A 21,570-nucleotide genomic window follows, 5' to 3' on the forward strand; every position below is an offset into this window, starting at 1 on the left:
CTTCTGGTGATATTCATTAGCACAATGATTGAGTGCTATAATGCAGGTTATGTTGTTGGTCCTAATGATGTTAGGTTGGTTCAATGTTAACAGGGGTGTCATGTACTACTTCATTTGGGATCCAAGTGGAGGTTGGAGTTCACTATTATTGCTAGATTGCTTGAGGGCGAGCAATCTCAGGAAGGGAGGACTGTAATGTCCCCATTAGTTTCCAGCATTGAAATTTCATGGATTAGCCTAATATTGGACCCTCGTAAGCTAATGAGGATGGTTAGAGGGTCTTCTGAGGATTGATTCATCTCCAACTCTTAGCAATTTATGGATTTGGCCTTTGTTCGATGTCATTAGGACTCCATTTTCCATACTTACTATGTATAGTAAGGGGTAATAGAGATGGACCCTTTCTATTTTTAGAAAGTGTATTTGGTCACATGGGGAATTATGAGGAGAGATTCCTATTTCAAACGACATGGCAATTAGACAAGTATTTCAAGAGATATTAAAGTTCAAGTGATTTAAGTGATTTATTTAAATATTTTAATGTTATAAAGTTATAAAGTTATAAAGTTACTTAAGTGACTAAAAGACGAAATTGGCTTTTAATCCCACATTGCCTAGTTGTTTGTGTCTTCCCTCATATTGAGGTTATAAAAGCATGAAGCTACATTGGGATGGACACAACGAATATATGTTATTAAACAAATCCTAAAAGGTTGCTTATTGTGACTGGATACTTCCTAAGGACAAAACCCCTTAAGGAAATTTAGTGAGACTGGACGCAAACCCAGTAACTCACCTTAAGCTTTCATACTGGAGTTAACAACAGTAGATATAAATCAGTAAAGAAGATACAAAATAGTAAAGAAGGTTTTTCTAAAGATTGACGACAATTAGTAAGGTACGAACAATTGAAGTTGATAATTCCTAAAGCTGAGCATTGGTATATGACAAGTTCAGAAGTTGGGCAAGCAGATTAGACGTCCATAATCCATCAGCATAGCAGAGGTATCTTCCTTAACATCTTTGGGACAGTACATAAGTGGAATCTGTGCTTAGAGGTGATCTATTTGTAGGGATGTAAGGATATAGTTGGCTAAGAGGAATTTCCTAAGTCGGGTCACCTCCAGCAATGCGTATTACAGTTAGCGTGTACACATCATATTCCACAAGGAGCATAAGGGACGATAGTGTTAGCAGACCAAATATTGGTTACGGCATCTACATCTACACTTACAAAGAGGTCACAGGTTATAGACATTCCGCTAATGTCATGTCCCCAATTTCTGCCCTTCCTTAGTGACAACATTTCTAGCAGGGTTGGTCTATTATCCGGTTCCCATAGGCCAGCAGAGTGTAGAGGGAACCAACTCAGGGACTTTGAGAGTCATGCATGAGCTTCCCAAGTAGTTTGGAGTAGTAGACAACAGTTTCCTACAATTTAGGAGAGATTCCTAATTTGTAGGGATTGACTAGGAGTTGTCTAGGAGGCATTTGGAGACCTCGGCGAACGTTTTGGAGACTTAGAGTGCATCTCCTATTTTTTAGGAGGAACTCCCAGTTCAGTGACAGTTCTCTCAGAGGTGCACACAGCAGGAGAGTCATTGGGACTCAATTTTGGTTGATTGGGGCTGTCTCCTACTTTTTAGGAGCATCCCTAGATTTTAGGGATGGACTACCAGTTGACACATCTTGTCTGAATCAGTCATAGACAGGTGACAAGGTCAGATTCATGTTTGATTGGTCATTTTGGGCCTTTTGGGACCATTTGGGAAATATTTTAATATATTTAAATATTTCCTAAGTTGGTGATTAAATAAATTAAATAAAGTTAAGTTTTAGCCATTTTGGAGTAATAAGGGGTTTTTTGGCCTCATCTGGATGCGCATCCTATGGTGTGATAGCTCGTTGGAAAGGTCTCTAAATTCTCTAAATCTTTCTCTTTAGTCTCAGGGCATTTCAGTGAATGGAATTCTATCTATGAGGAAAAATGTCATTTTCTAGTAACATGACTACTTTAAAATAAGAAATTATAACATTTTCACTACACAACACCACTTGGAGACACTTAGGGTTCAATTTGCAATTGAGAGGGGGTTATAAGGAGATGGAAGCTTCATTCTAAGATTATCTTTTGCATATTGAAAAACTTGTTTTTGTGAATTGGCTCTGAGAGAGCAATTCTTCATCTGGGACGCAAACCCCAGGTTCTGGATTGGCTGGGACGTAGCCCTCAGTAGTTATTGGCATTGGATTCTTCAGACAATGTGCGTTGCTATCAAGGATAGAGTACACCATTCTTTATTGTGGATTCAGGTTGCAGATTTATGGTTTCAGCGTTACAGATTGATTCTTTCAGCTGGGACGTGATTCCTTGCAGTCTTACGGCTGCCATTTGCAGCAGTTTGGTATCATTGTTGGATGTAAGCTCCTTGGAACTGCATTGGATTTATTATTTGGCTTTATAAATCAAAAATCTGCCTGGTGCGATTTATAGCAATTCTGATTTGGCTCTATATTCTTATTTATTTTCAGTCTCCTCTCATGTTTATTGTTCATTATTCATTACTATTGTGAAAACTATCAAAAAACACAAAAAAAAAACAAAATCTTTTGCAACTTCTTTCTATTCTCAAAGACCATCAAAGAAATCACAGGAAAATATAGTTTATTAATTTAAAAACTACAACAAATCAGCAAGGGCATCTATCAGGGATCTTTCAGCTAAAGCTGATACCAATAAATCACGATGAGTGTTGGAGCATTCAGGAGTTGACAATTCCAGAACTGTAGCTATTGGAGGCATATCGTGGACCATAGCATAGACTTCCAGCTGTCTACAACTAACCAAGTTTCAATTATCATTCTTTGTGTTTACAAACTTGAGTAGGGGTGTGTACACTACTTCCAGTTTAATAGAAATACTTGAGTCCATACCTATAGCCTTCTTGCATATTTGAAATAAAGATAATCTGTTATTAATTGAACTGTGACTGCACATTCAATACAACCTAGTCTTTTCTTTGAGATCACTATTGTTGTAATTGATTTGGAAATGATGCGTTAATATGTGGGGAAAAGTTATTTACGTAAATGTGATGCAATAATCGCAACAGTAGTATCAGCAAGTTCATTATTTCATTATTCAGTTTGCACGCCAACTATTTGATTAAATTTCGAAGGTCAAAAATTGATTTCTTTAGTCAGATTAAGGCCAAAATATTACAGTGGTGTCAGAGCTTAATACCAAGATTAAATTCCAACTTTTTGACAAAATATCTCAAGTCAAGATTTAATTCATTTTAATCATATTAAGACCAGATCATTACAATCCACTAGATTCTAAGTATTGCATTTGTGTAAAGCCATCATATATCGTCCTACATTGCCTCCACTAAAACCCATGCTCCTCCAAAAAGAGAGTGTTGGCTCCTGATTTAACAGTTTTGAAAATGACCAAGAAACCAGACCAATGCATCTAAGGCTAGCAAATTCCTATGATGAACGCACTTGACTACAATCTTGGGCCAACTATAAGGCATAACTCCTCCTTCACTTCAGGCTCTGCAAGACCTAGGCAGGTTAACCTTGAGGTTCTGATATATGGTACCAGTGCAATTAAAACATAAATCTAAACCTAATAACAGCAAATGCAACCCTTTTATCTTCTGATACTTATGCAGTGACATAGAAATGAGATAGCTACAAATCATAACCTATGAATCCATAAGCTAAGAGAGGGTTAATTATTTTCACCTCTTCAACATGAAAGGGAAGAACGTTTGATTAATAATGTTGAATTCAACAAAACCCCTAATATGCAGCAGCATGAACAAGTGATCCTGTAACTGATCAGTGCCTTATCTATTGGGCAATTCCATGAATCAATCACACACATATGAATACCTGAGACATATTCGTATCTTCAAATATATGATCTATCCATTCACCTTGTAAATAGACATCTATGTTCAATCTAAATCTCATTCTTACCTGATATCCTCCTCAATAAACTTGCAACCCTATTGATTTCTCTGAAGCATTTACATAACCCCTTGAGTTATAAGCAACAATGAAACAACATACAGCCTTAAGCGACTGCAACTATGACCTAGGCTCTTTGTTCAAAGATCATAAAACATTGAAAATTCATTGAGAAACGAGACAAGTTCTAAAATGAAAACTCAAACACTTGTTGTTCTTTGTATTAATTTCCTTGAGGTAATACATTTATATGCATGAAATCAAAACATAGAAAACACCTAATAGATTTGAACTATCTGTATTTTATCTTCACTACTGTTGTTCATACAAGAAAAATTTGTTAAAGGAAATGTGGTGTCACAGTATGGGAACACATAAAAACTGGAACCAAAACATGGTATCACAGCAGTGAGTGGTTTTTCTCCAAAAACTGGAACCAACCTTACAATAGATGAGAGAAAGAAAGATATAGGAGAAGAGTTAACTCCCAGATCTGATCTACAACTGACATGTGTCCACTTGGAAAACCTTCTCAACAAGCTAAAAACATCTATCTAATCTCTCTGTAATTTGCATATCAAATCTTCAATCAATTTTGCCTCCAAAAGCACAAAATATCTGAAATATCTGATTGAACAAGTAACTGATTTGATGCTTGATCTAGAACAAGGCAAAGGCAAAATTTGATTAAAATTGAATTCTAGAAGGGTGAAAACATTTCCAGAATTTGTTTTAGGCTTCAACAAACATCAATGTTTGTTCCCCAACTGATTCTGATGCTCTATGATGAATTCTGCTCATTCTACTAAGAATGCCCCAAAAAACACAAAACTGCTTATAACTCGAACTAGTGGAGACCTACTCACAATCTGACCCCAAATTTGGAAAATTCATTTCCTCCCGGTTCCAACGGTATACTATAGTGCCTATTTTAGACAAAGATTGCCCCCCTAGTAGCAATTTGAAAAAACAGGCTCCCAAGCCATGAACAGTCATTAAAATAAAATTTAAAAAATTTAAAAATTCATATAGTTTGAACTATAAAAACTTTTAAATTTATTTAAATCTTTCCAATTTTTCATGCGTTTGAAAACCCTTTTGAATTCAATTTATTTTCACTTTATCTTCTCCCCTTGCCACATGTCAATTTTCTATTGGCCACAACAATTTGAAATAGTTATTAATTAATTAATTAATATTAATTAATCCTTTTTCCATCATCCATATCCCGTAGCATCGTAGGCTTTCATTTTTCCATCTTACGCTCATACAGGAGGCCTTAATTTTCGTAACACCGGAGGCTTCTAAATTTTCCTTTATGTGCATATGGGTTTTTGAAATTTCAATGCCCTTTACGCTCATACGGGCACTCGTATCACCGGGAGCGTTTTAAAATTGTTTCCCAACCATACGGGGAGCTTTAGTTCTCGTAGGGTCATAATGACATGTTTTTCACCTTCCACTCTTACGCTGGGCATAACACCAGAGAACCTTTGAAAATTGTTTTACGCTTTTACGACCTGAGCGTAACATCGGGAGCTTTCAAGATTTGTCTTACAACTACACGGGGTGAGCATAACATCGGAGGGCCTTTGCAATTTGCTTCCACTCATATGCCATGCTTTGGCTTGGGCGAGTCAAAATAAATTGACTTCGAACCCCGCAGGTCCCTCCATGCATAGCCCTACCTTTAGAAAGGCCACTATCTTAAGACAACATGTCATTTGTTTGTTGTTGTATTTAAAAGACAAAAAGACACTTAACCAGCAAATGTGGGATAAATGGATGCAATGATTCTGCTTTGTTTTCTCCTCTGTGTTGTGCTTGGGGACTCTGTATGTCTCAGCTTCTTACCATTTTCCTCATTTTGATCTTTGAATGGCTTCGGGCTGCTCATTTTATTGCGTGGAGCTCTCAACTCCTTGACTCGTGCAGCTTTTCTTTGCTAACCTACTCTCTCTTTTATGCTGCTGCCTTTTCATGGCGGCTTCCTGTTTTAATTTGGCGTCTTTCATGGACTGGGTGATCTTTTTCCATGCAACGACCTCCTTCTTCAAACTGCGGCTTGCTCCCTTCATTAACGCAGCCTCTCCTTGTGCCCTGCGGCTTTGACTTCCATGGCGACTTTATGCATGGTCTGCCTCTTTTTATGATACTCTGCGGGTCTTTCCTATGTCTATTGCCGCCTCTTTAGTATATGTGTGGATCTCTGTGCTTTGATGGCATCTTTTTTCAAATTCTTTTGGCATCTGCTCTACACATTGATGCTTCCTTTTAGTTGATCCCTCTACGGTTTTCCCTTTTTGCACATGTCTCCTATCTCTCAAGTCTCCCTGGCGTTGATTGCTATCGAAGTACATCCAGAAGGCCTAAACTAGAACGCCCAAAATTATTGCTCTCCCCTTCAAACAGAAGCTTGAAAGAATAATCATAAGATATGGTTGTAGTGTCTAATGACAACACTGATTAGCTTGAAGGGAACTCAAAAATGAAGCCTGACAAAGCCCCATTTACAGAGTAGCAAAGATTATTAGTACTATTACTACTAGTACTAATACTCGTAGTGTTATTGGTGCTACCACTAATTTGTAACATATCAATACTCTCAATGTTTCTCGTTACTCTTTCAACAAAACTAATATTACTACTCATCAACTCATATGAAACACCAAAACTCTCTCCAATACTCTTGTTATCACTAGTGTTATAGGCCATGGGTTCGATCTTCCGACTAAACGGCTGCCCGAATTCCTCCCCTCATCACTCCCTTCAAGAACAGGGTACAGGGAAAGGCCCAATTGCATCCTCCTCTTGATTCATGTATTCCAAAAGCTCTTTATCTCATTATCTGTGCACCCTGGCATCAAGGTGGCCATTTGAACCCATTTGTTGCTCAGCTTGTGATTCTTCCATGTTCACACATTAATCCTCTCCACATTTGCAACAAAGTTTTCATCCAAAATGTTGCTAGATTTGATGTCTCCACATTTTCTAATTTCTTTCTTGACCATTAACCTCCAATTTTATCAATGAAGATGTAGGCAGAACTTGATTATTATACATCTCCACAAAGCAAATCTCAAGCATTTCATATAACTTTTGCAGATGTCATTTAAAATTGGTTCATATTTGAAAAAAGTCAGATGCCATAATAACTTAATGAAATTAGTTGGGCCCCAAGTGGGTCCAGCTAAAAAAATTTCATTTTCGGACAACTGAATTCTCAAACTGCCTTACTGAACATCCAACATTGACTGGATTCAAATTCGATCCATGCTCTGCCATTTAAAACTCATTTTATCATTAATCTGCAACTTGTCGACTTTGTGCCATTAGGTCCTTTGATTGGCCTTAAAAACTGACCAGAACACCTAATCGGACTCTAAAAACTGGCACACTAATTCTCTGTTCTGCATACTCCTATCCTGTCAAATCTCGTCTCATGACGAATTCCCAGTCAAAAGAGATTGACTGTCAAAGTTGACCTCTTAGAATCACCTGCACATAAACATGTCAAAAAACAACAAATTGCGTTCGAAATTGGCTTTGAAAAATCAACGGGCACTTGGGGAAACGAAAACTAGGGCATTGATTCACTGTCACGAGGAGAGTATAAATCCATAATTTGGGCTCATGACGAATAACAGGACGCATTTGGCGGTCAAAGTAGGCTACCTGGAATTTACAGACTGGAAACACTGACAGAAAACATTTTTCGCAAATGAAATGGACCTGGGAAAGTGTGCAGACGGATTTGTCAAAATTTGAAAATTGACACACGTAAAGTATTTTTGGAGTACAACACAGTGGTACAATCCATTTGACCTCACCTATCATGGATTTCAAGTTATAACGTCACGAACAAGGGTTCTGATCAATCTACTCCTTTTGACACCAATAAAAAATCAAAAATTGCATTTGGAATCGCATTTGAAAACTGATCAAACGGATTTGTCATAATCTCAAAATTGAAACATAATGTCTCTGACCCCTAAAATGCAACGCAACACGAATTTTCTCATTTGGGTCAATTGGTCAAAAGTTATGATAGGTCAAACAGGGCTTCCCAGAATTTTGCACAATTTGCAAATGCATGAAAACAATAAACTACCAACTTTGAGGGGTCTGAAACCTAATCAAACGGATTTGAAACGACTCGAAATCTTAAACATAGACTCTCAAGTATGGACACTAGACACTCCCAAAGTGGTGAGTGATGAAACGTTACTGGGTGCGAGATATTCACATGCAAACACAACCTCCTGTCAATGTTTGACACAGGTGAAAATGCAGATTTGACAATTGCTCAAAACAGGACTTCACAAAATGGCTCAGAACGACAATTTAACTTCATGAAACACATAGACGTACTGAATGGAAGGTGCTAGAAGCATTAAACACCTCATAAGCTTCTCAACTACAGCCGGGTACATAGGCATCAAAAAGCATTTAAAGGGCTTGATTTCTCAATGGTACTCAAAATCGGGGCTGCAATTTTGAGCGCCAACAGAGAGCTTTCTCATTGATCTAGGTTCTTCATCAATAGAACATAAAGAAAACACAGAGCTGAAAACTGGTGGACCAATCCACTACCTTGTGGATCTCCTCAAGGATGGATTAAGAGATTGTTTATTCTTCAATACACTCTAGCAATTCTAAACTCTCACCTAAATTTTATTCTACCTCTCCATCCTCAAACCCATCTTGAATTTCTTCCACACATCCATCTTCATATGTCTCAATCTTTCTCTGAAAATGCTAAATACTTCTATTTTCCTTTGGTTGTTCAAGATCAGAAATAAGTTCTGAATTCCCTGAAAATAGCATCCTTAGAATAGACTATTTTCAAGGTTAGAGGATTCTAAGAATTACAACTTCTAAAATAATTTCCATTTCCAACAAAAAAAAGATTTATAAGCTTTGAAACCCAATTCAACTTGTTCTTTGCACATGATATGTGAATATAAGCCTCATAACCAAAAATTCTATAAACTAAAGTCGCTTATCTATCCACAACCCATATGGTGTCTTATCAACCAAAGCTAAACAGGGAGATTTGTTTACTAACAAGCAATATTCACAAACTCAGCCCAAAAAACCTGATCCAATAGTGCACCACTCATCATACCTCTAGCTCTATCCATTAATGTTTGGTTCATTTGTGACATCTATGGAGTACTTTTATGCCATATATTACTTGTATGTCAACAAAAATCGTCAAATTCCTTAGAACAACATTATCCTCCATTATCTAACCTCATAATTTTAATCTTCCTATCTAAATCTTTTTCACCAAGTGTCTTGTTTAACTTTGAAGTAATTTTACTTTAGTGCTTAAATCCAAGTAAGCCTCGAATAGTCATCAATTATGAAATTTTTCAATAAAGCGTGCATGTATAAAACCAAAAACATCCAAATGAATAACATCTAACGCATTTTTACCTCTACTTCTTTCACGAGGAAAGTTAACTACTATATTAATTTGGATCCATCGTTTAATTTCTTAAGGACCCCTGTAGTGCCTGCCCCTAGTTTGCATTTTGTCGTTATTGCTAAACTCTTTTAGGCCAATTTTATGCTTGATTTTTAGTAGTATTGTTTTGAGATTATCAGATATTGTTTTACATTCAACTTATTGTATGATGAGATTACTTGGTACTCTATTTCATGTATGCATGATGATTATTCAGTGATTTCAGTTATTGATGATGATTAGTTAGATAAATTATTATGTGTTTTCTTATGGATACTTACCCCATACTGTATGTGTATGGTGTGCGTGTTTGTTTTCTTTATGTATGGCATTTTTTATGTGGTTAAGGAAGGGAGTCGTAGTCACCTGCTAGTTGGGATCTACATGATGCACCACTTCCTGCCATTGCATGTTTAGCTTAGAATATTGTGCTGTACATGCGTGGATTTTATGCAGGTTGCAAGTACCGAGTATCGACTTCCCTAAATTGCTAGGATGAGCGTACCCTGTCGCATTATCTCAATGGTAAAAGAGGGGAGATAAATTCTTAAGTCCGAATCCCAAACCTTTAAGCCATTTGTCCTAGATAATTAGAACAAGTATCCGAGTTGTGTACACTTCGAATGTGTCAGATGATGTTAATTCGTGATTATAATCCTTAGTTTGATTTTGTATGTATTTTTCTTTGATGGGTTTTCTTACGTTGTTTTATGAGTCCTTGGTAAATTTTCTATTAATTAAGTCTAATTAAAAGATTTAATTAATGAAAAATTATTATGATATTTTAATATTTAATTATATTTAATTAATTGGGAAATCAATTAAATTAAAGAATTAAATTTGAAAATAAAAGTTATAAGAATAAATTTGGAACGTGATAATATTTATTTAATTTAATAATAATATATTTAGAGTTCATTTTTAAATAAATGCTAAATATTATAATTATTTAAGTTAATAAATATTTTATCGATTAAGTTTCGAAAATAAAATTTAAAAGTGGAAAAAGGAATTAATTTATGAAAAGGTTTTAAGTTCGCATGATGTATGCATGAGTTGAAAATGTAAGAAATTAATCAAAATATATTTTAATTGCAAAGTGCGTGCATGAGATTAAATTCAACAAATTAATTTAAAAAGAGTCAAGTGAAAATTAAATAAAGTAATTTAATAATTCAATTTAAGCGTGCATGGGAAATATTGAAAAAAGATAAAGGAAAGATAAAGAAAAGTTTAATTACAGTTGAAGTCTAGTGAGTGGAGAGTTCTCGCGGGTGAACGCACAATTAGTGCCCCGATTTAAGGAGAGAACTCCTTCTCACCAATTGAAGGTTCATTTTGAGAGACGCAAAATTTGGAAGCAAATGGGGAAGCAAATATTGGAAAGGGAATTTTGGGAAAAATTTTAGAGAGAAGTTCTTGGATAGAAGCGAATTCTCTCACAAATCTTCTAGGCGTTGCAATTTTAGCATCAAAACCAGATAGGTTCTTGAGTTTTGTTCACTCAGTTAGAATTATGTTATCTTGTCTTCTTCGTGACTGTGAATTTGATTGTTTGTGTTTCATTGCAACGAATCCTTCAATCTTGGAATTTTTTTGAAAAATCCTGATATGCATGTTGATTCCTTCTACATGCAAAGAGATCAAGAGAAAACCCAATCGGAAACCCTCGTTCTAGATGATAGAAATTGTATTTAATTTGGGAACAGGTTGAATTGGGAAATGAAAATCCTAGATTAAAAATTCAAATAGTTGATAGTAATTCTTCTATCAGATTATATTTGCAAATGATATTAAAATATATATATATATTATTAAAACTTAATAATAATGGGGGAGGGTTTGTTTTAAACAAACAAAATTATTTTTAAAAAAAAGGAAGGATTATGGTTGGACAATTTCATTTATTTTTTAAAAAAAAATTTAAAAATATGGGTGGGCAGGGGCCACCAACCCCCCACCCCCCTTTCTTCCTTTACTCCCGCACGCGACTGCACAGCAGTTCCGACTGCTGTCGTAGCAGCAGGTACTGCCTTTACGGCAGTACGCCGCTGCTACTGCAGCAGCAGCGCTGCCAAGGCAGCCACCAGCTTTTATGGCCGGCTGTGCGAGCCCTAAGCGCTTTTTATTATTGATTTTTTTTTTTGTAAGTTTTAATTTAATAAAAATTTAATATAGTTTATTTAAAAGTTTTTTTAAAATGTATTATGTTTAATTTAGTAAAATTTTAATTTAATTTAGTATGATTAATTTTATTAAGGTTTCATTAATATATTTATTAATGAACGTATATACTAAAATATTAATATTTGATAAGTAATTTAAAAGGATTATTATTAAAGTGTAGATATAACAATTAAATTTAATTGTTATTAATGTTTTTATTAATAAAATAATGGTTTTCTAATTAATAAATTTTAAAAAAAATATTTTTTTTAAAGTTAATAATAATATTTAATTGGAAAGTTTTAATTAATTATTATCATTATGTATTTGGAGAATAAAAGAAAGATTATTAAATTTTAATAATATTTAATTAGATTACTTAATTAAACTATTATTAAAATAAATTGGAACTATAAGTTATGAATGATGTTTTAAATTTATCAAATTATTATTTTAATAAAACTGATTTAAATAAAGGATAAATTATTTTATATGATAATCAATGATTGTTATTTTAATAATTTAATAAATGGTGACCCCTTTGAATATTTTAAAAAATTGACTCTAACTAATAGGGGTAATTCTCTTTTCTTTTCGAATATTAAATGGGTTAATTTGTAAGGTAAACTCGAAATCTCATCTACCTAGTATATATATGTTGAACGAAAACTGAAAACCTTACTTTAACCCAACCATGTGTAATAAACCAAACATGAAACTTACACTTTGTATCTGTATGTTGTCTATGTTTTGGGGTTTCAGGGTTTGTCCTAGTGTTGACCAGTTTAGGACGTTTACCAAAGGCTTGAGAGTTATATGATTGTAATGCTATTTTGTTTTGATCTTGATCTTTCTAAACCCAACCATGGCAATGTGATAGTATGCTCTATGATATGTTGTATTTATTGTTCGTTATTGTTTTCCAGTGTTTTTGTGTGACACTAAGGTGTACGTATATGAGATACTTGATTTAACCATTTTTGAGTCCTCGATCAGTTATACTTGGGTTACTTTCCAGTTGCCTTGATGGGACTGAAGTGTTTGCTTTGATCTTAGTGATGTCATGTTGTGACATGTTTGACTTAACCATTTTGAGTTGTTGATCAGTATTATTGGGATACTTTCTGGTTGCTCGTTGAGAACCGATGGATATTGTGATTTATCTTTGATGCTTTCCAGTTGCTCATAGAGAACTGATGTGATTATTGTGGACTATCTTTTGATGCTTTCCAGTCAATTGTTAAGGACTGAGGCGATTTTTATATGATTATTGATTTGTGTTTTTATGAGCCTAGGGTAGGTAATCTACGTGTAGTGTCGGGAAGTGGCTTGCAATGGGGGCCAGGACCCTAAGTGATTCCCAGGATAACTCATTGTAAGTTGTTTAATAAGTGAAAACATACACTAAATGGGGATTAAAATGAATCTAATAAGAATCTTTGTATGTTCTCGCCCATGCCTCGAGTGCTAGTACAGACTAGGATAGGAGTAGAGAGAACGCTTGGCTTCAACCTCGCATTCCGTAGTATGCCTTGTCAGTACGAGAGGATACTAATGGTTGCATAGGGATCACTAGGGACCCGGGAGTCCTAAAAGACTGCTCGGGTAACTCCAACATGATTCGTGCGATAACACTTGCCTGCTTACATAGTAGGTTTCCTACGTGTCTTTGTGTGCCTCTGGGAATTAGATGTCGATCTATGTTGGAACCCTTGAGTTAGAATGCTTTCAAGATTTCCTGGACTTAGAGTGTACTTTTGATATGTGGTTTGATATCCTATTTAAGACTTGAGACTATCTCCCCAGCGCGGTGGGAGTGGGCCATTTAGGTTCCACGCAGTCGAGTGGTAGTGCTTTTTACTCTTACCATTGAGATCCGTCTGTAGTCACCGTGGCTGGAGCTTCCTTGTCTGCATTTCCTTTCATTCTATCTATGTATCATTGTGATGGATGGTTATATTTCATGATGGATGTTTATATCTTTTATGATGGATGGTTTCATTGATGGTACTGTACTTGTATCATGGATCCGAGGAGGATGATGTATTTCTATTTCTACATATGTATATTCTTTTAGCCTTTCATACCCTGTGACATGTATAGTGGATGATTGAGCATTCCGAATTTCATTTGCCAGGAAGCATTCAGAACAAATGTATATTATTTAAATGGACATTGGACTTTTAATTATTCTTTCATATGGATGTGGTAGTTGTTAGACTTAGTATTAATTAAATTTAAATGTGATTCAACGTCTTGGGATCCTTAGGGAATGTAACCTTTTATGCATGCTTATGTATGATTGTATGTTATTGCTTCCGCTACTTTATGATTGATGTGTATGTTATTCTTTCTTTGTTTAAAAAAAAAAAACGTTTGGCAAACTTAGTAAAACTTTAGCTTATTTCTTTTGGATCCCTTGGCAGGGTGTTACAACCCCTTCATGCAATGCGCCATTGAAACCCCCCATGCTATTAAGTTTGGATGATTGCAAGTGTCAATGTTAACCCCATGCCATTGTTGATTTTTATTTCCTCCTATATTTGTTTCTCCGTGATTATTCCAGATTTGGTGGTTGATCATATGTTAATCTAATCAATTGATTGGATTTGTACACTTAATGCTTTCAATGTATCTGTTTTATCACACTCTAAACAAAAGTAGAATCCAACTAATGAACACACCTTGACTCTGTAACTCTTATTGGGAACTGTTGATGTTTTGTAGCTTTAGTCCAATAAATTACATAAACATATATATATATATAAAGAGATATTATATATTTATAATATATATAAGATTTTAATTGTGTTAATGAACAAACATGTCCCATCTATTCTCTCACTCTCTTATAAATATAAGGGGTGGCTGTAGTTGGGAAACACATACCAAATACATGGCAGCTGCAGCAATCCTCCATGAAAAACCAACAAGAAACACTCCCGAGTCCCAATACTAGCACCTCATGACAAACATGACAACTAAGGAGGGCCCCACCAGTTATGACAACATGCAACAATATTGCTTAAGTAACTGCATAGAATTAAGGAGAGATCAATTTGTGTTCTAGATGGATGATTGTAAGTGTCAAAGCTGTCCTTTTTCCAAGACCTCTGTATTCAAGGAAATTACATACAAATTAAGTACGAGGAGAATAATAATAATAAAATTATCTCCCAATTGCTTGTGGGTGTTTAAGTACCCCATTCCAAGAATTTTGGAGGGCATATATTATAGATAGGATTACAAATGAATATCACTCTAAATCCTAACACTTGTTAAAGTGGCTTGCTATAGTTTCAACTAATCTAATATCCAATGGCAGTTTAACAAATGGCTTGCTTTTCAGCTAACCTGAACTATTTTACAATGAAAAATAGTGTGCAGCATTTTTTGGAGGGTGGCCTGCTCCAAATAATAAGGGATACTACCAAGAAAAAGGTTTTGAACCTTCACTGTTATTGAAGTTTCTTTCTTTTGTAAACACTCTTGCTTCATTTGAACAAATGCTTAAAAAGAAGAAAACAATTATCTATTTAAGAAACCAAGCAACTTATAATATACATCCTTAAGCTTTGCAGGACCAGGTTGGAACTTTGGCATCCACCTTTCTTAAGAATGCACCTTGCAAAATGTATCCACACTACAAGCAATTGGAAGCAAAAACTTGATCTTTCTCTCTTTCTAGTGCTCTTATGTATTATTTTTTAATATTTAGAAAATCGTGAATGAGATAGTAAGAGAAACACTTCATCCCATCTTTCAACAATCTTTTTCTTCTTTTTTTCTCCCTTATCACAGGTGCAGAAATCTTCTAAAAAATAAAAGCTCATAAGGTTTGACTACCACACTAGAGAATAGGAGACCATGCAAGTCCAAAATTATTTACATAAGCATGTCCTTAAAATTAAAAATTACGCAGAGCATCAATATAAGGAACTGCAAGAAGAGAAACTTACAAATAGGTTAATCTTGGGAGAGTAGCAATCTCCGGTGGCACAATACCAGCAATTTTGTTGTTAGACAAATACCTAATAAACACACAACTATATCACATGGACATTCTACTAAAATTCAATCAGAAATTGGACAAAAGACAGTACTCATTTCTATGTAGCTGGTAGAAATAAGATAACTTAACAAAGAATATAAAACAGAAGGATTTGAATACACAATGCATACTAAAAATTATAGAATTTTGTAAAAGATTATACTGACAAAATTTCCAAGTTGGTCAAGTTGGCAATCTGTGCAGGAATCCCTCCAGTCAAATAGTTGTCATTAAGATACCTGGAAGTGAAAACATAAAACTTTACTTGGCTGAATGAAGGGATGTAACACTTTAACAGAATAATTTTAGTAATACTGACTAATAGAACAAAACTAGATTTTTCAGCATAGTCATTATTGTCCATATGCAAAAAGTAAAAATTCAACAAAATAAAACTATCCCCCTTTTTCTTGCTAAAAACGGATGTTAGATTATTACTAGGAAATCATGCACGGAGGCGAGGGTACTCAAACAGAAAGATAATTCACAGCTCAAATCATGATTGCCAAAAAAATATGCAGCAGATTTAATAACACTAATTCTTGTCATGACAAAGTTTCTAAGGATTGCAGTAATAAAGTAGGATCACCTTACATCATTAGTCCATAATTAATACCAACCATGTTAGAAAACATATAGCAAATTAGGGAGAAATCCTTCAGTCTCCCACAAGATTCACCTGCCAATAAGAATACTTCATTATGCTAAAATAAGGCATTATCAATGGGTAACAGAATGGTGGCAACTTGTCCGTCATTCAATGGGTGTCATGCATGGATGACACCTCACAGATTTCCTATCTTTGCACTTCAAAAGATGAAAGCCTTTTTAGAAGGACCTCCTTTTCATATTATCTTGCACAAAAAAAAGAGGGGCCTTTCCCCAATTTGCAGAATCCTTTTTGCCATTTCTGTATTAGTCTTGATCTCTAAGTAAGAAGAAAGGTGAAAAAAACTGTCCTTCTAAAGGAGCAAAGGGGCCACCCACCACCCTAAATGAGGACAAGAAAACATTTCTCTTCATTGAAACGTTTGGAATTTCAGGACATGTGGTTAGTGCGTAAAGAATGATTGCCTAGTGCCAGTGTTTCTCCAATTTTTGGAGACAGAAGGAAGGAGGATTAGAGTCTTAGGAAGAAGTAAAAATTTCCTGGATTCTAGAGAGATTGGGGAGGAAGGACATTAAAATACAATAAAAACTAGATGAAAATAACTTGGAGAAACTAAAAGAAAATGAAATTTTAAAAAGCAAGCAGTAAATCTAATGTGTTGAATTCCACTATGACAATCCATTGATCCAATAATACATGTGATAAAGTATAAAATAAATCATGATCTATTTAAAAAAACAAAGTTACAAATTGAGTTATAAGTTTGAGCTGAGAAATGCTAAAATGAGAAATGTTGCATCCATACTAGAAAACTACATTGGGCAACAAACTCAACAATTTCACACATGATTTGATTAATATCTCAAAAGCAATTCTTTATCACTAGAATTCCTAATCCTCCTATGAGGGAATTGATGCAGTACAAGGCTGGTGAGTCCCTAAAGGAGATGACCAAACCGCCAACTAAGAGTCACATAGCGAAATTACAACAAGCTACAACTGTTATAACACCCTTTTTATTAACAAAAGACCCAAATCACATCAAATGAACATCAAACATGCCAAGTTGTAAGGGCTTCCCGGGTACCGCCAATATAAAGAATCCAAATTACAAACCAACTTCAATCACAACCCTCTATATCTTGCATTCTTCTTCTTCCTAGCTACTTCTTGTACATTGTCACTTCTCAAGACACATCTTACATTACATATATAGCCATCAAGACATGGAGATAAGCTTTAAGATCACAATTTCCTAAAACAGAAAACATGTTACACAATATAGGACTAACCCCCTAAGAATAAATGACTAAATACATAATCAAGCATAAGAACACCGATGACCTTAGATATAGGTCCCCACATGTAAAGCCACGAAACCTCACAATCAATGACGAACTTCGCATGAGCAAAATACCACGCATCCCCTGATAAGCCAACAAAGAATACACCACCCGAGAATAATGAATTAGACCTCCAAGCATATGAAACATAAAGACATGTGACCTTAGGAGGATGATACATGATAGGTCCTCTTTTAAAAACCAAGTTCACATAATCTAGAACATGTGATCTAATAAACACCGCCTCAAACACTCAAACTAGAAACTAGAAAACAGAAAATAAAGCAAACTGTTTTTTTATTTGGATGATGCATGATTGCCAACAGCCCAAGGATGCTCCTGCATCAGGAACCTTAATCATCATTGACTGTATATCTTGATCTTCATTAATCTGTGTGGCATCCTCATGCCCTACATCCCACCATGCAACTAAGTTCTTGTACTCAAGGATCTTAGAATCAATGAAATGCAAAGCACTCTGTTGACGAGAGTCAATATAGGTATATGTCAACCACTTCCTCTCAGTAGTAGAAGAGCTAAAAATCTGCAAGTGCAAAAGTACACAACAATCTTGGAAGCTAGAAATTGCCACTGGCTAACTAGCCTCTATTGTGCCAAAGTGAGTACTCTCTTCTTTCAACTCACATAGAGGTCGGCATAAGTGAATTTGATCCACGTAAGTATAATATTTGAAGCTTCCTTGATAGCCTAGACTATTTTTTTTTCTGAAAGCCCTCATAAGACCCTTATTCACCACCTTGTCATTAATCATGACAATTGTACACGGCTTCTCCACATATTATGTTGGATCCACTATATAATGGAGTTGTTTAACATCTTCCACCTTCGTTGAATGATAAGCCAAATATGCTCGTAATAGAACTCTAGGGTAGGGTCTCTCTCACAAATGGAAACCATCATCTAGCCAAGAATCCAATCCATACGCCATCTCCCAAGGCTAGAACTATCAAAATCCCACATCCGATGATGGTGATAAGGGAGATATGTGGCATGTCTCACATCTAACCAAAACCTATCACTACCTACAACCTCCTTAGCCATCTTATCTTGCTCTATCTTGGACCATCCCACCTCCCTCCACCTAGAATGCTCTCGTGCCATGATCATAAGTTGCAAGGGATCTTATAACTCGAGTATCATCTACAATAAAACAAAGTGAAATAAAAATCTAGTCTCTATTGGTTTGAGGAATTCTTTCTCAAGAAGAGGCCAAAGTAGTGCCAACAAAATGTGGTTGCAAATGAGCATTTGTGCCTCCCTTGCATCACTGGGAACTTTTTGAACCACTCGATTTTGTTAAGAACCTGGAATAAAGTGTTCGTGGCATCCACATGAGGGGTCAAGTAGATGTGTTAGTAAGTGGACTCGACTAATTTGTCTTCTACCATGCACACATACAAAGTAGCTGTTTGTGTAGATTGAAAGGACCAACCTCCTCAATGGCATCTCTTGGGATTGGAAATGGAAACTATTTATCCTTGCATTTCCCTAGATGGTCAATTGCCCTAAGGAAGTGAAGCACATTCTTATAGGCAACTATTGAAATTGATGATTCTCTATAGTCTAATATCCATCCACTTGTCTATATAGATGTTACTGCAGCCATGAGATACCCATCGAAATAGAAATTTTGCATCCTTATGTAGTTTTTGTCCACAATGGTGGTCATCAACTTTGTACCCTTAGGAGGTACATAAGATGTATTTTCTTTGGCTATCTTAGCCATAGCCTCTTTAAAATAAGAGGAGCAAACAACATGAAAAGGAATGCAATTGGAAGAGAATTACTTGTCAATCTCATTATCTACCTCCTCTCAACTTTGTTCTTTTATTTGTTCATTACCGTATGGGACACCATACTCATAGCCTTTGTTTTCTTCTTCAGCTTCTTTTCCTTGATGATCAAAACTATAGGAGGTGTCAAACTAAAAAATATGCCTAGAAGTCCTTGAGAAAGTGGTTGTTGTGGATGGAGTGGTCTACGGAACAATCTGATGATTTGGCCCTATATTCAAGTATAAATGCCTGAGAAATCCAAACCCTCCTGCCTTGTACACTTGAAAACAGGCAATCACTCTAATATTTCCCTTCTAACAAGTAAATGGTGTGCTTCCAATGCCCATTCCCCTTTTTTATGTGGTTATTTATATCAATGATGCAGACTGTTGGAACAGATTGTTCTCGTTAAATGGCCCCTTGGCCCATGGTGAAACGAACTCCCAGAATTCGTAGCTAAACTTTCAGTTTGTATGAGTCTTCCCTTTTTTCTCCAACCCCTCCATTTGCACTATCCATTGCCTCCATTATGTTGTAATCCTAAGCATTGTAAATCATATAATTAATAAAGCAGCAAGATGTTTAAGCCATAAAAAGTGCATCTTTAAAGCCCAATTGCAAAAAGGAAAAATAATTACAACATAAAAACTACACCTAGGGTGAGTGCCAATATAAAACAGCAAAAGTTTCAACATTTAAAAGAGCTTTCTTAATACAATGCAAAGCATTTACGAACAAAACATAACATTTCAACTTTGAAATCTTAAAAATTAAATTATTATTAAAGAAAAAGGAGACTAGCTATAGAACTTAGTGAGGAAGGTGAAAGGTCATAATCCATTCATGTTTCTGGAGCTTCATTCTCTCTTGCTCTCAAATCTGATTAGTACCCTTTGCCATCTCAGTGCCTCAATCAGTCCTTACTTTTCTTAGTGTCATTCGTTTATTTTATAAAACACGGCATTTTAACTTTAAAAACTTAAATTTGATTTTTTTAAAGATGAAAGAGAGTGTAGCTCTAGAACTTGGTGAGGAAGGTGAAAGGAGGCCATCCTTCATTCATGCTTCTGGAGCTTCATTCTCTCCTGCTATCAAATCTGATTAGTACTCTTTGCCATCTCAGTATCTCATTCATTCCTTACTTAGTCTCATTGGCTTATTCTAAAAAATAAGGCTTATTAAATTTATTAATTTCTTGTTTCTTACCTTTATGTTTAAATTTCAGCCTACATTTATAGAAAGATATGTGACATGACAATGTTTAATTTTGTTTAATTATTGTGCCTCAATGGAATCTCGAGACAACAAATGAGTGGAAGGGTATTAAGATTGGGGGGGGAAGGGCAAAGTACCCAAATTTTGGGATGGTTTCATGGAGCAAATATATATATATATATATATATATATATATATATAACATAAAGGGTCCAACAGTGAAGACCTTGAGATATTACTCAGAAATGCTCCTCTTTATTAATTTTTTGTGTGGTCTCAGGGATTTCCTAGCATCCCCTCAACATTCCCCAATAGGGGAAGGGGACATCATGGAAATTTCCCCTTTATATGGAGAATATCTGTTGAAAATTCTCTAGTGGTGGTGGTGGTGGTGGTGATGATGGCCAAGTGGGGGAGCAAGGGAATTCAAATCCACATTGGGCATCCCACCAATGCCCATGTTTAAAAACAACACTCCTTTTTACAAAATGCAGTGTATATAAACTGGTCAAGTCATTTTTTAGTATATCTAGGTTATTTAATTTACACTGTTGTTTTGGTTTTTCATACCACCAATAATTGCAATTACGACAAATTATGACATAGTGGAGGAAATGGGTTGTGCAAATAAGCTTTGAGTGCCTTAAAGTTTGATTTTTTTCTATGATGTAACCCCCATGAGTCAAGGGACCATTTAACAAGAAGAAAGCTTGAGACATTTTGCCACTAGCATCAATACAAACAAAGCAGACTTTCAAACATTTTTCTAGTTCTAACTTTTGAAAAGAATGGTGCAAGTTGAAGGCAACAAAAAAGAATAGCTCTAACTTTTGAAGTGAGCAAATCCAATTGTGGACATGTTTAATGTAGAGTGTCAAGAGTGTGCAAATGATCCAATTTGCATATTCAACCTCGCCAAGACCAAATGGCACTCT

General features: G+C 35.4%; 1 protein-coding gene across 1 annotated transcript in view; it reads right to left on the reverse strand.

Annotated features, from left to right (window-relative positions):
- Nucleotides 1–21,570, reverse strand: part of LOC149570413 (uncharacterized) — a 71,016-nt gene that overhangs the window by 12,060 nt on the left and 37,386 nt on the right. The window contains exons 8-9 of the mRNA XM_089823070.1: nt 15,839–15,910; nt 15,580–15,651 (exon numbers count right to left, since the gene is read on the reverse strand). Of these exons, the coding sequence (XP_089679196.1) occupies nt 15,580–15,651; nt 15,839–15,910 (144 nt within the window). The remainder of the gene's footprint in view (nt 1–15,579; nt 15,652–15,838; nt 15,911–21,570) is intronic.

This window comes from Cupressus sempervirens, chromosome 3, assembly GCF_028749045.1.
Source record: "Cupressus sempervirens isolate cs-2001-9-10 chromosome 3, ASM2874904v1, whole genome shotgun sequence".
NCBI classification, from domain to species: Eukaryota; Viridiplantae; Streptophyta; class Pinopsida; order Cupressales; family Cupressaceae; genus Cupressus; species Cupressus sempervirens.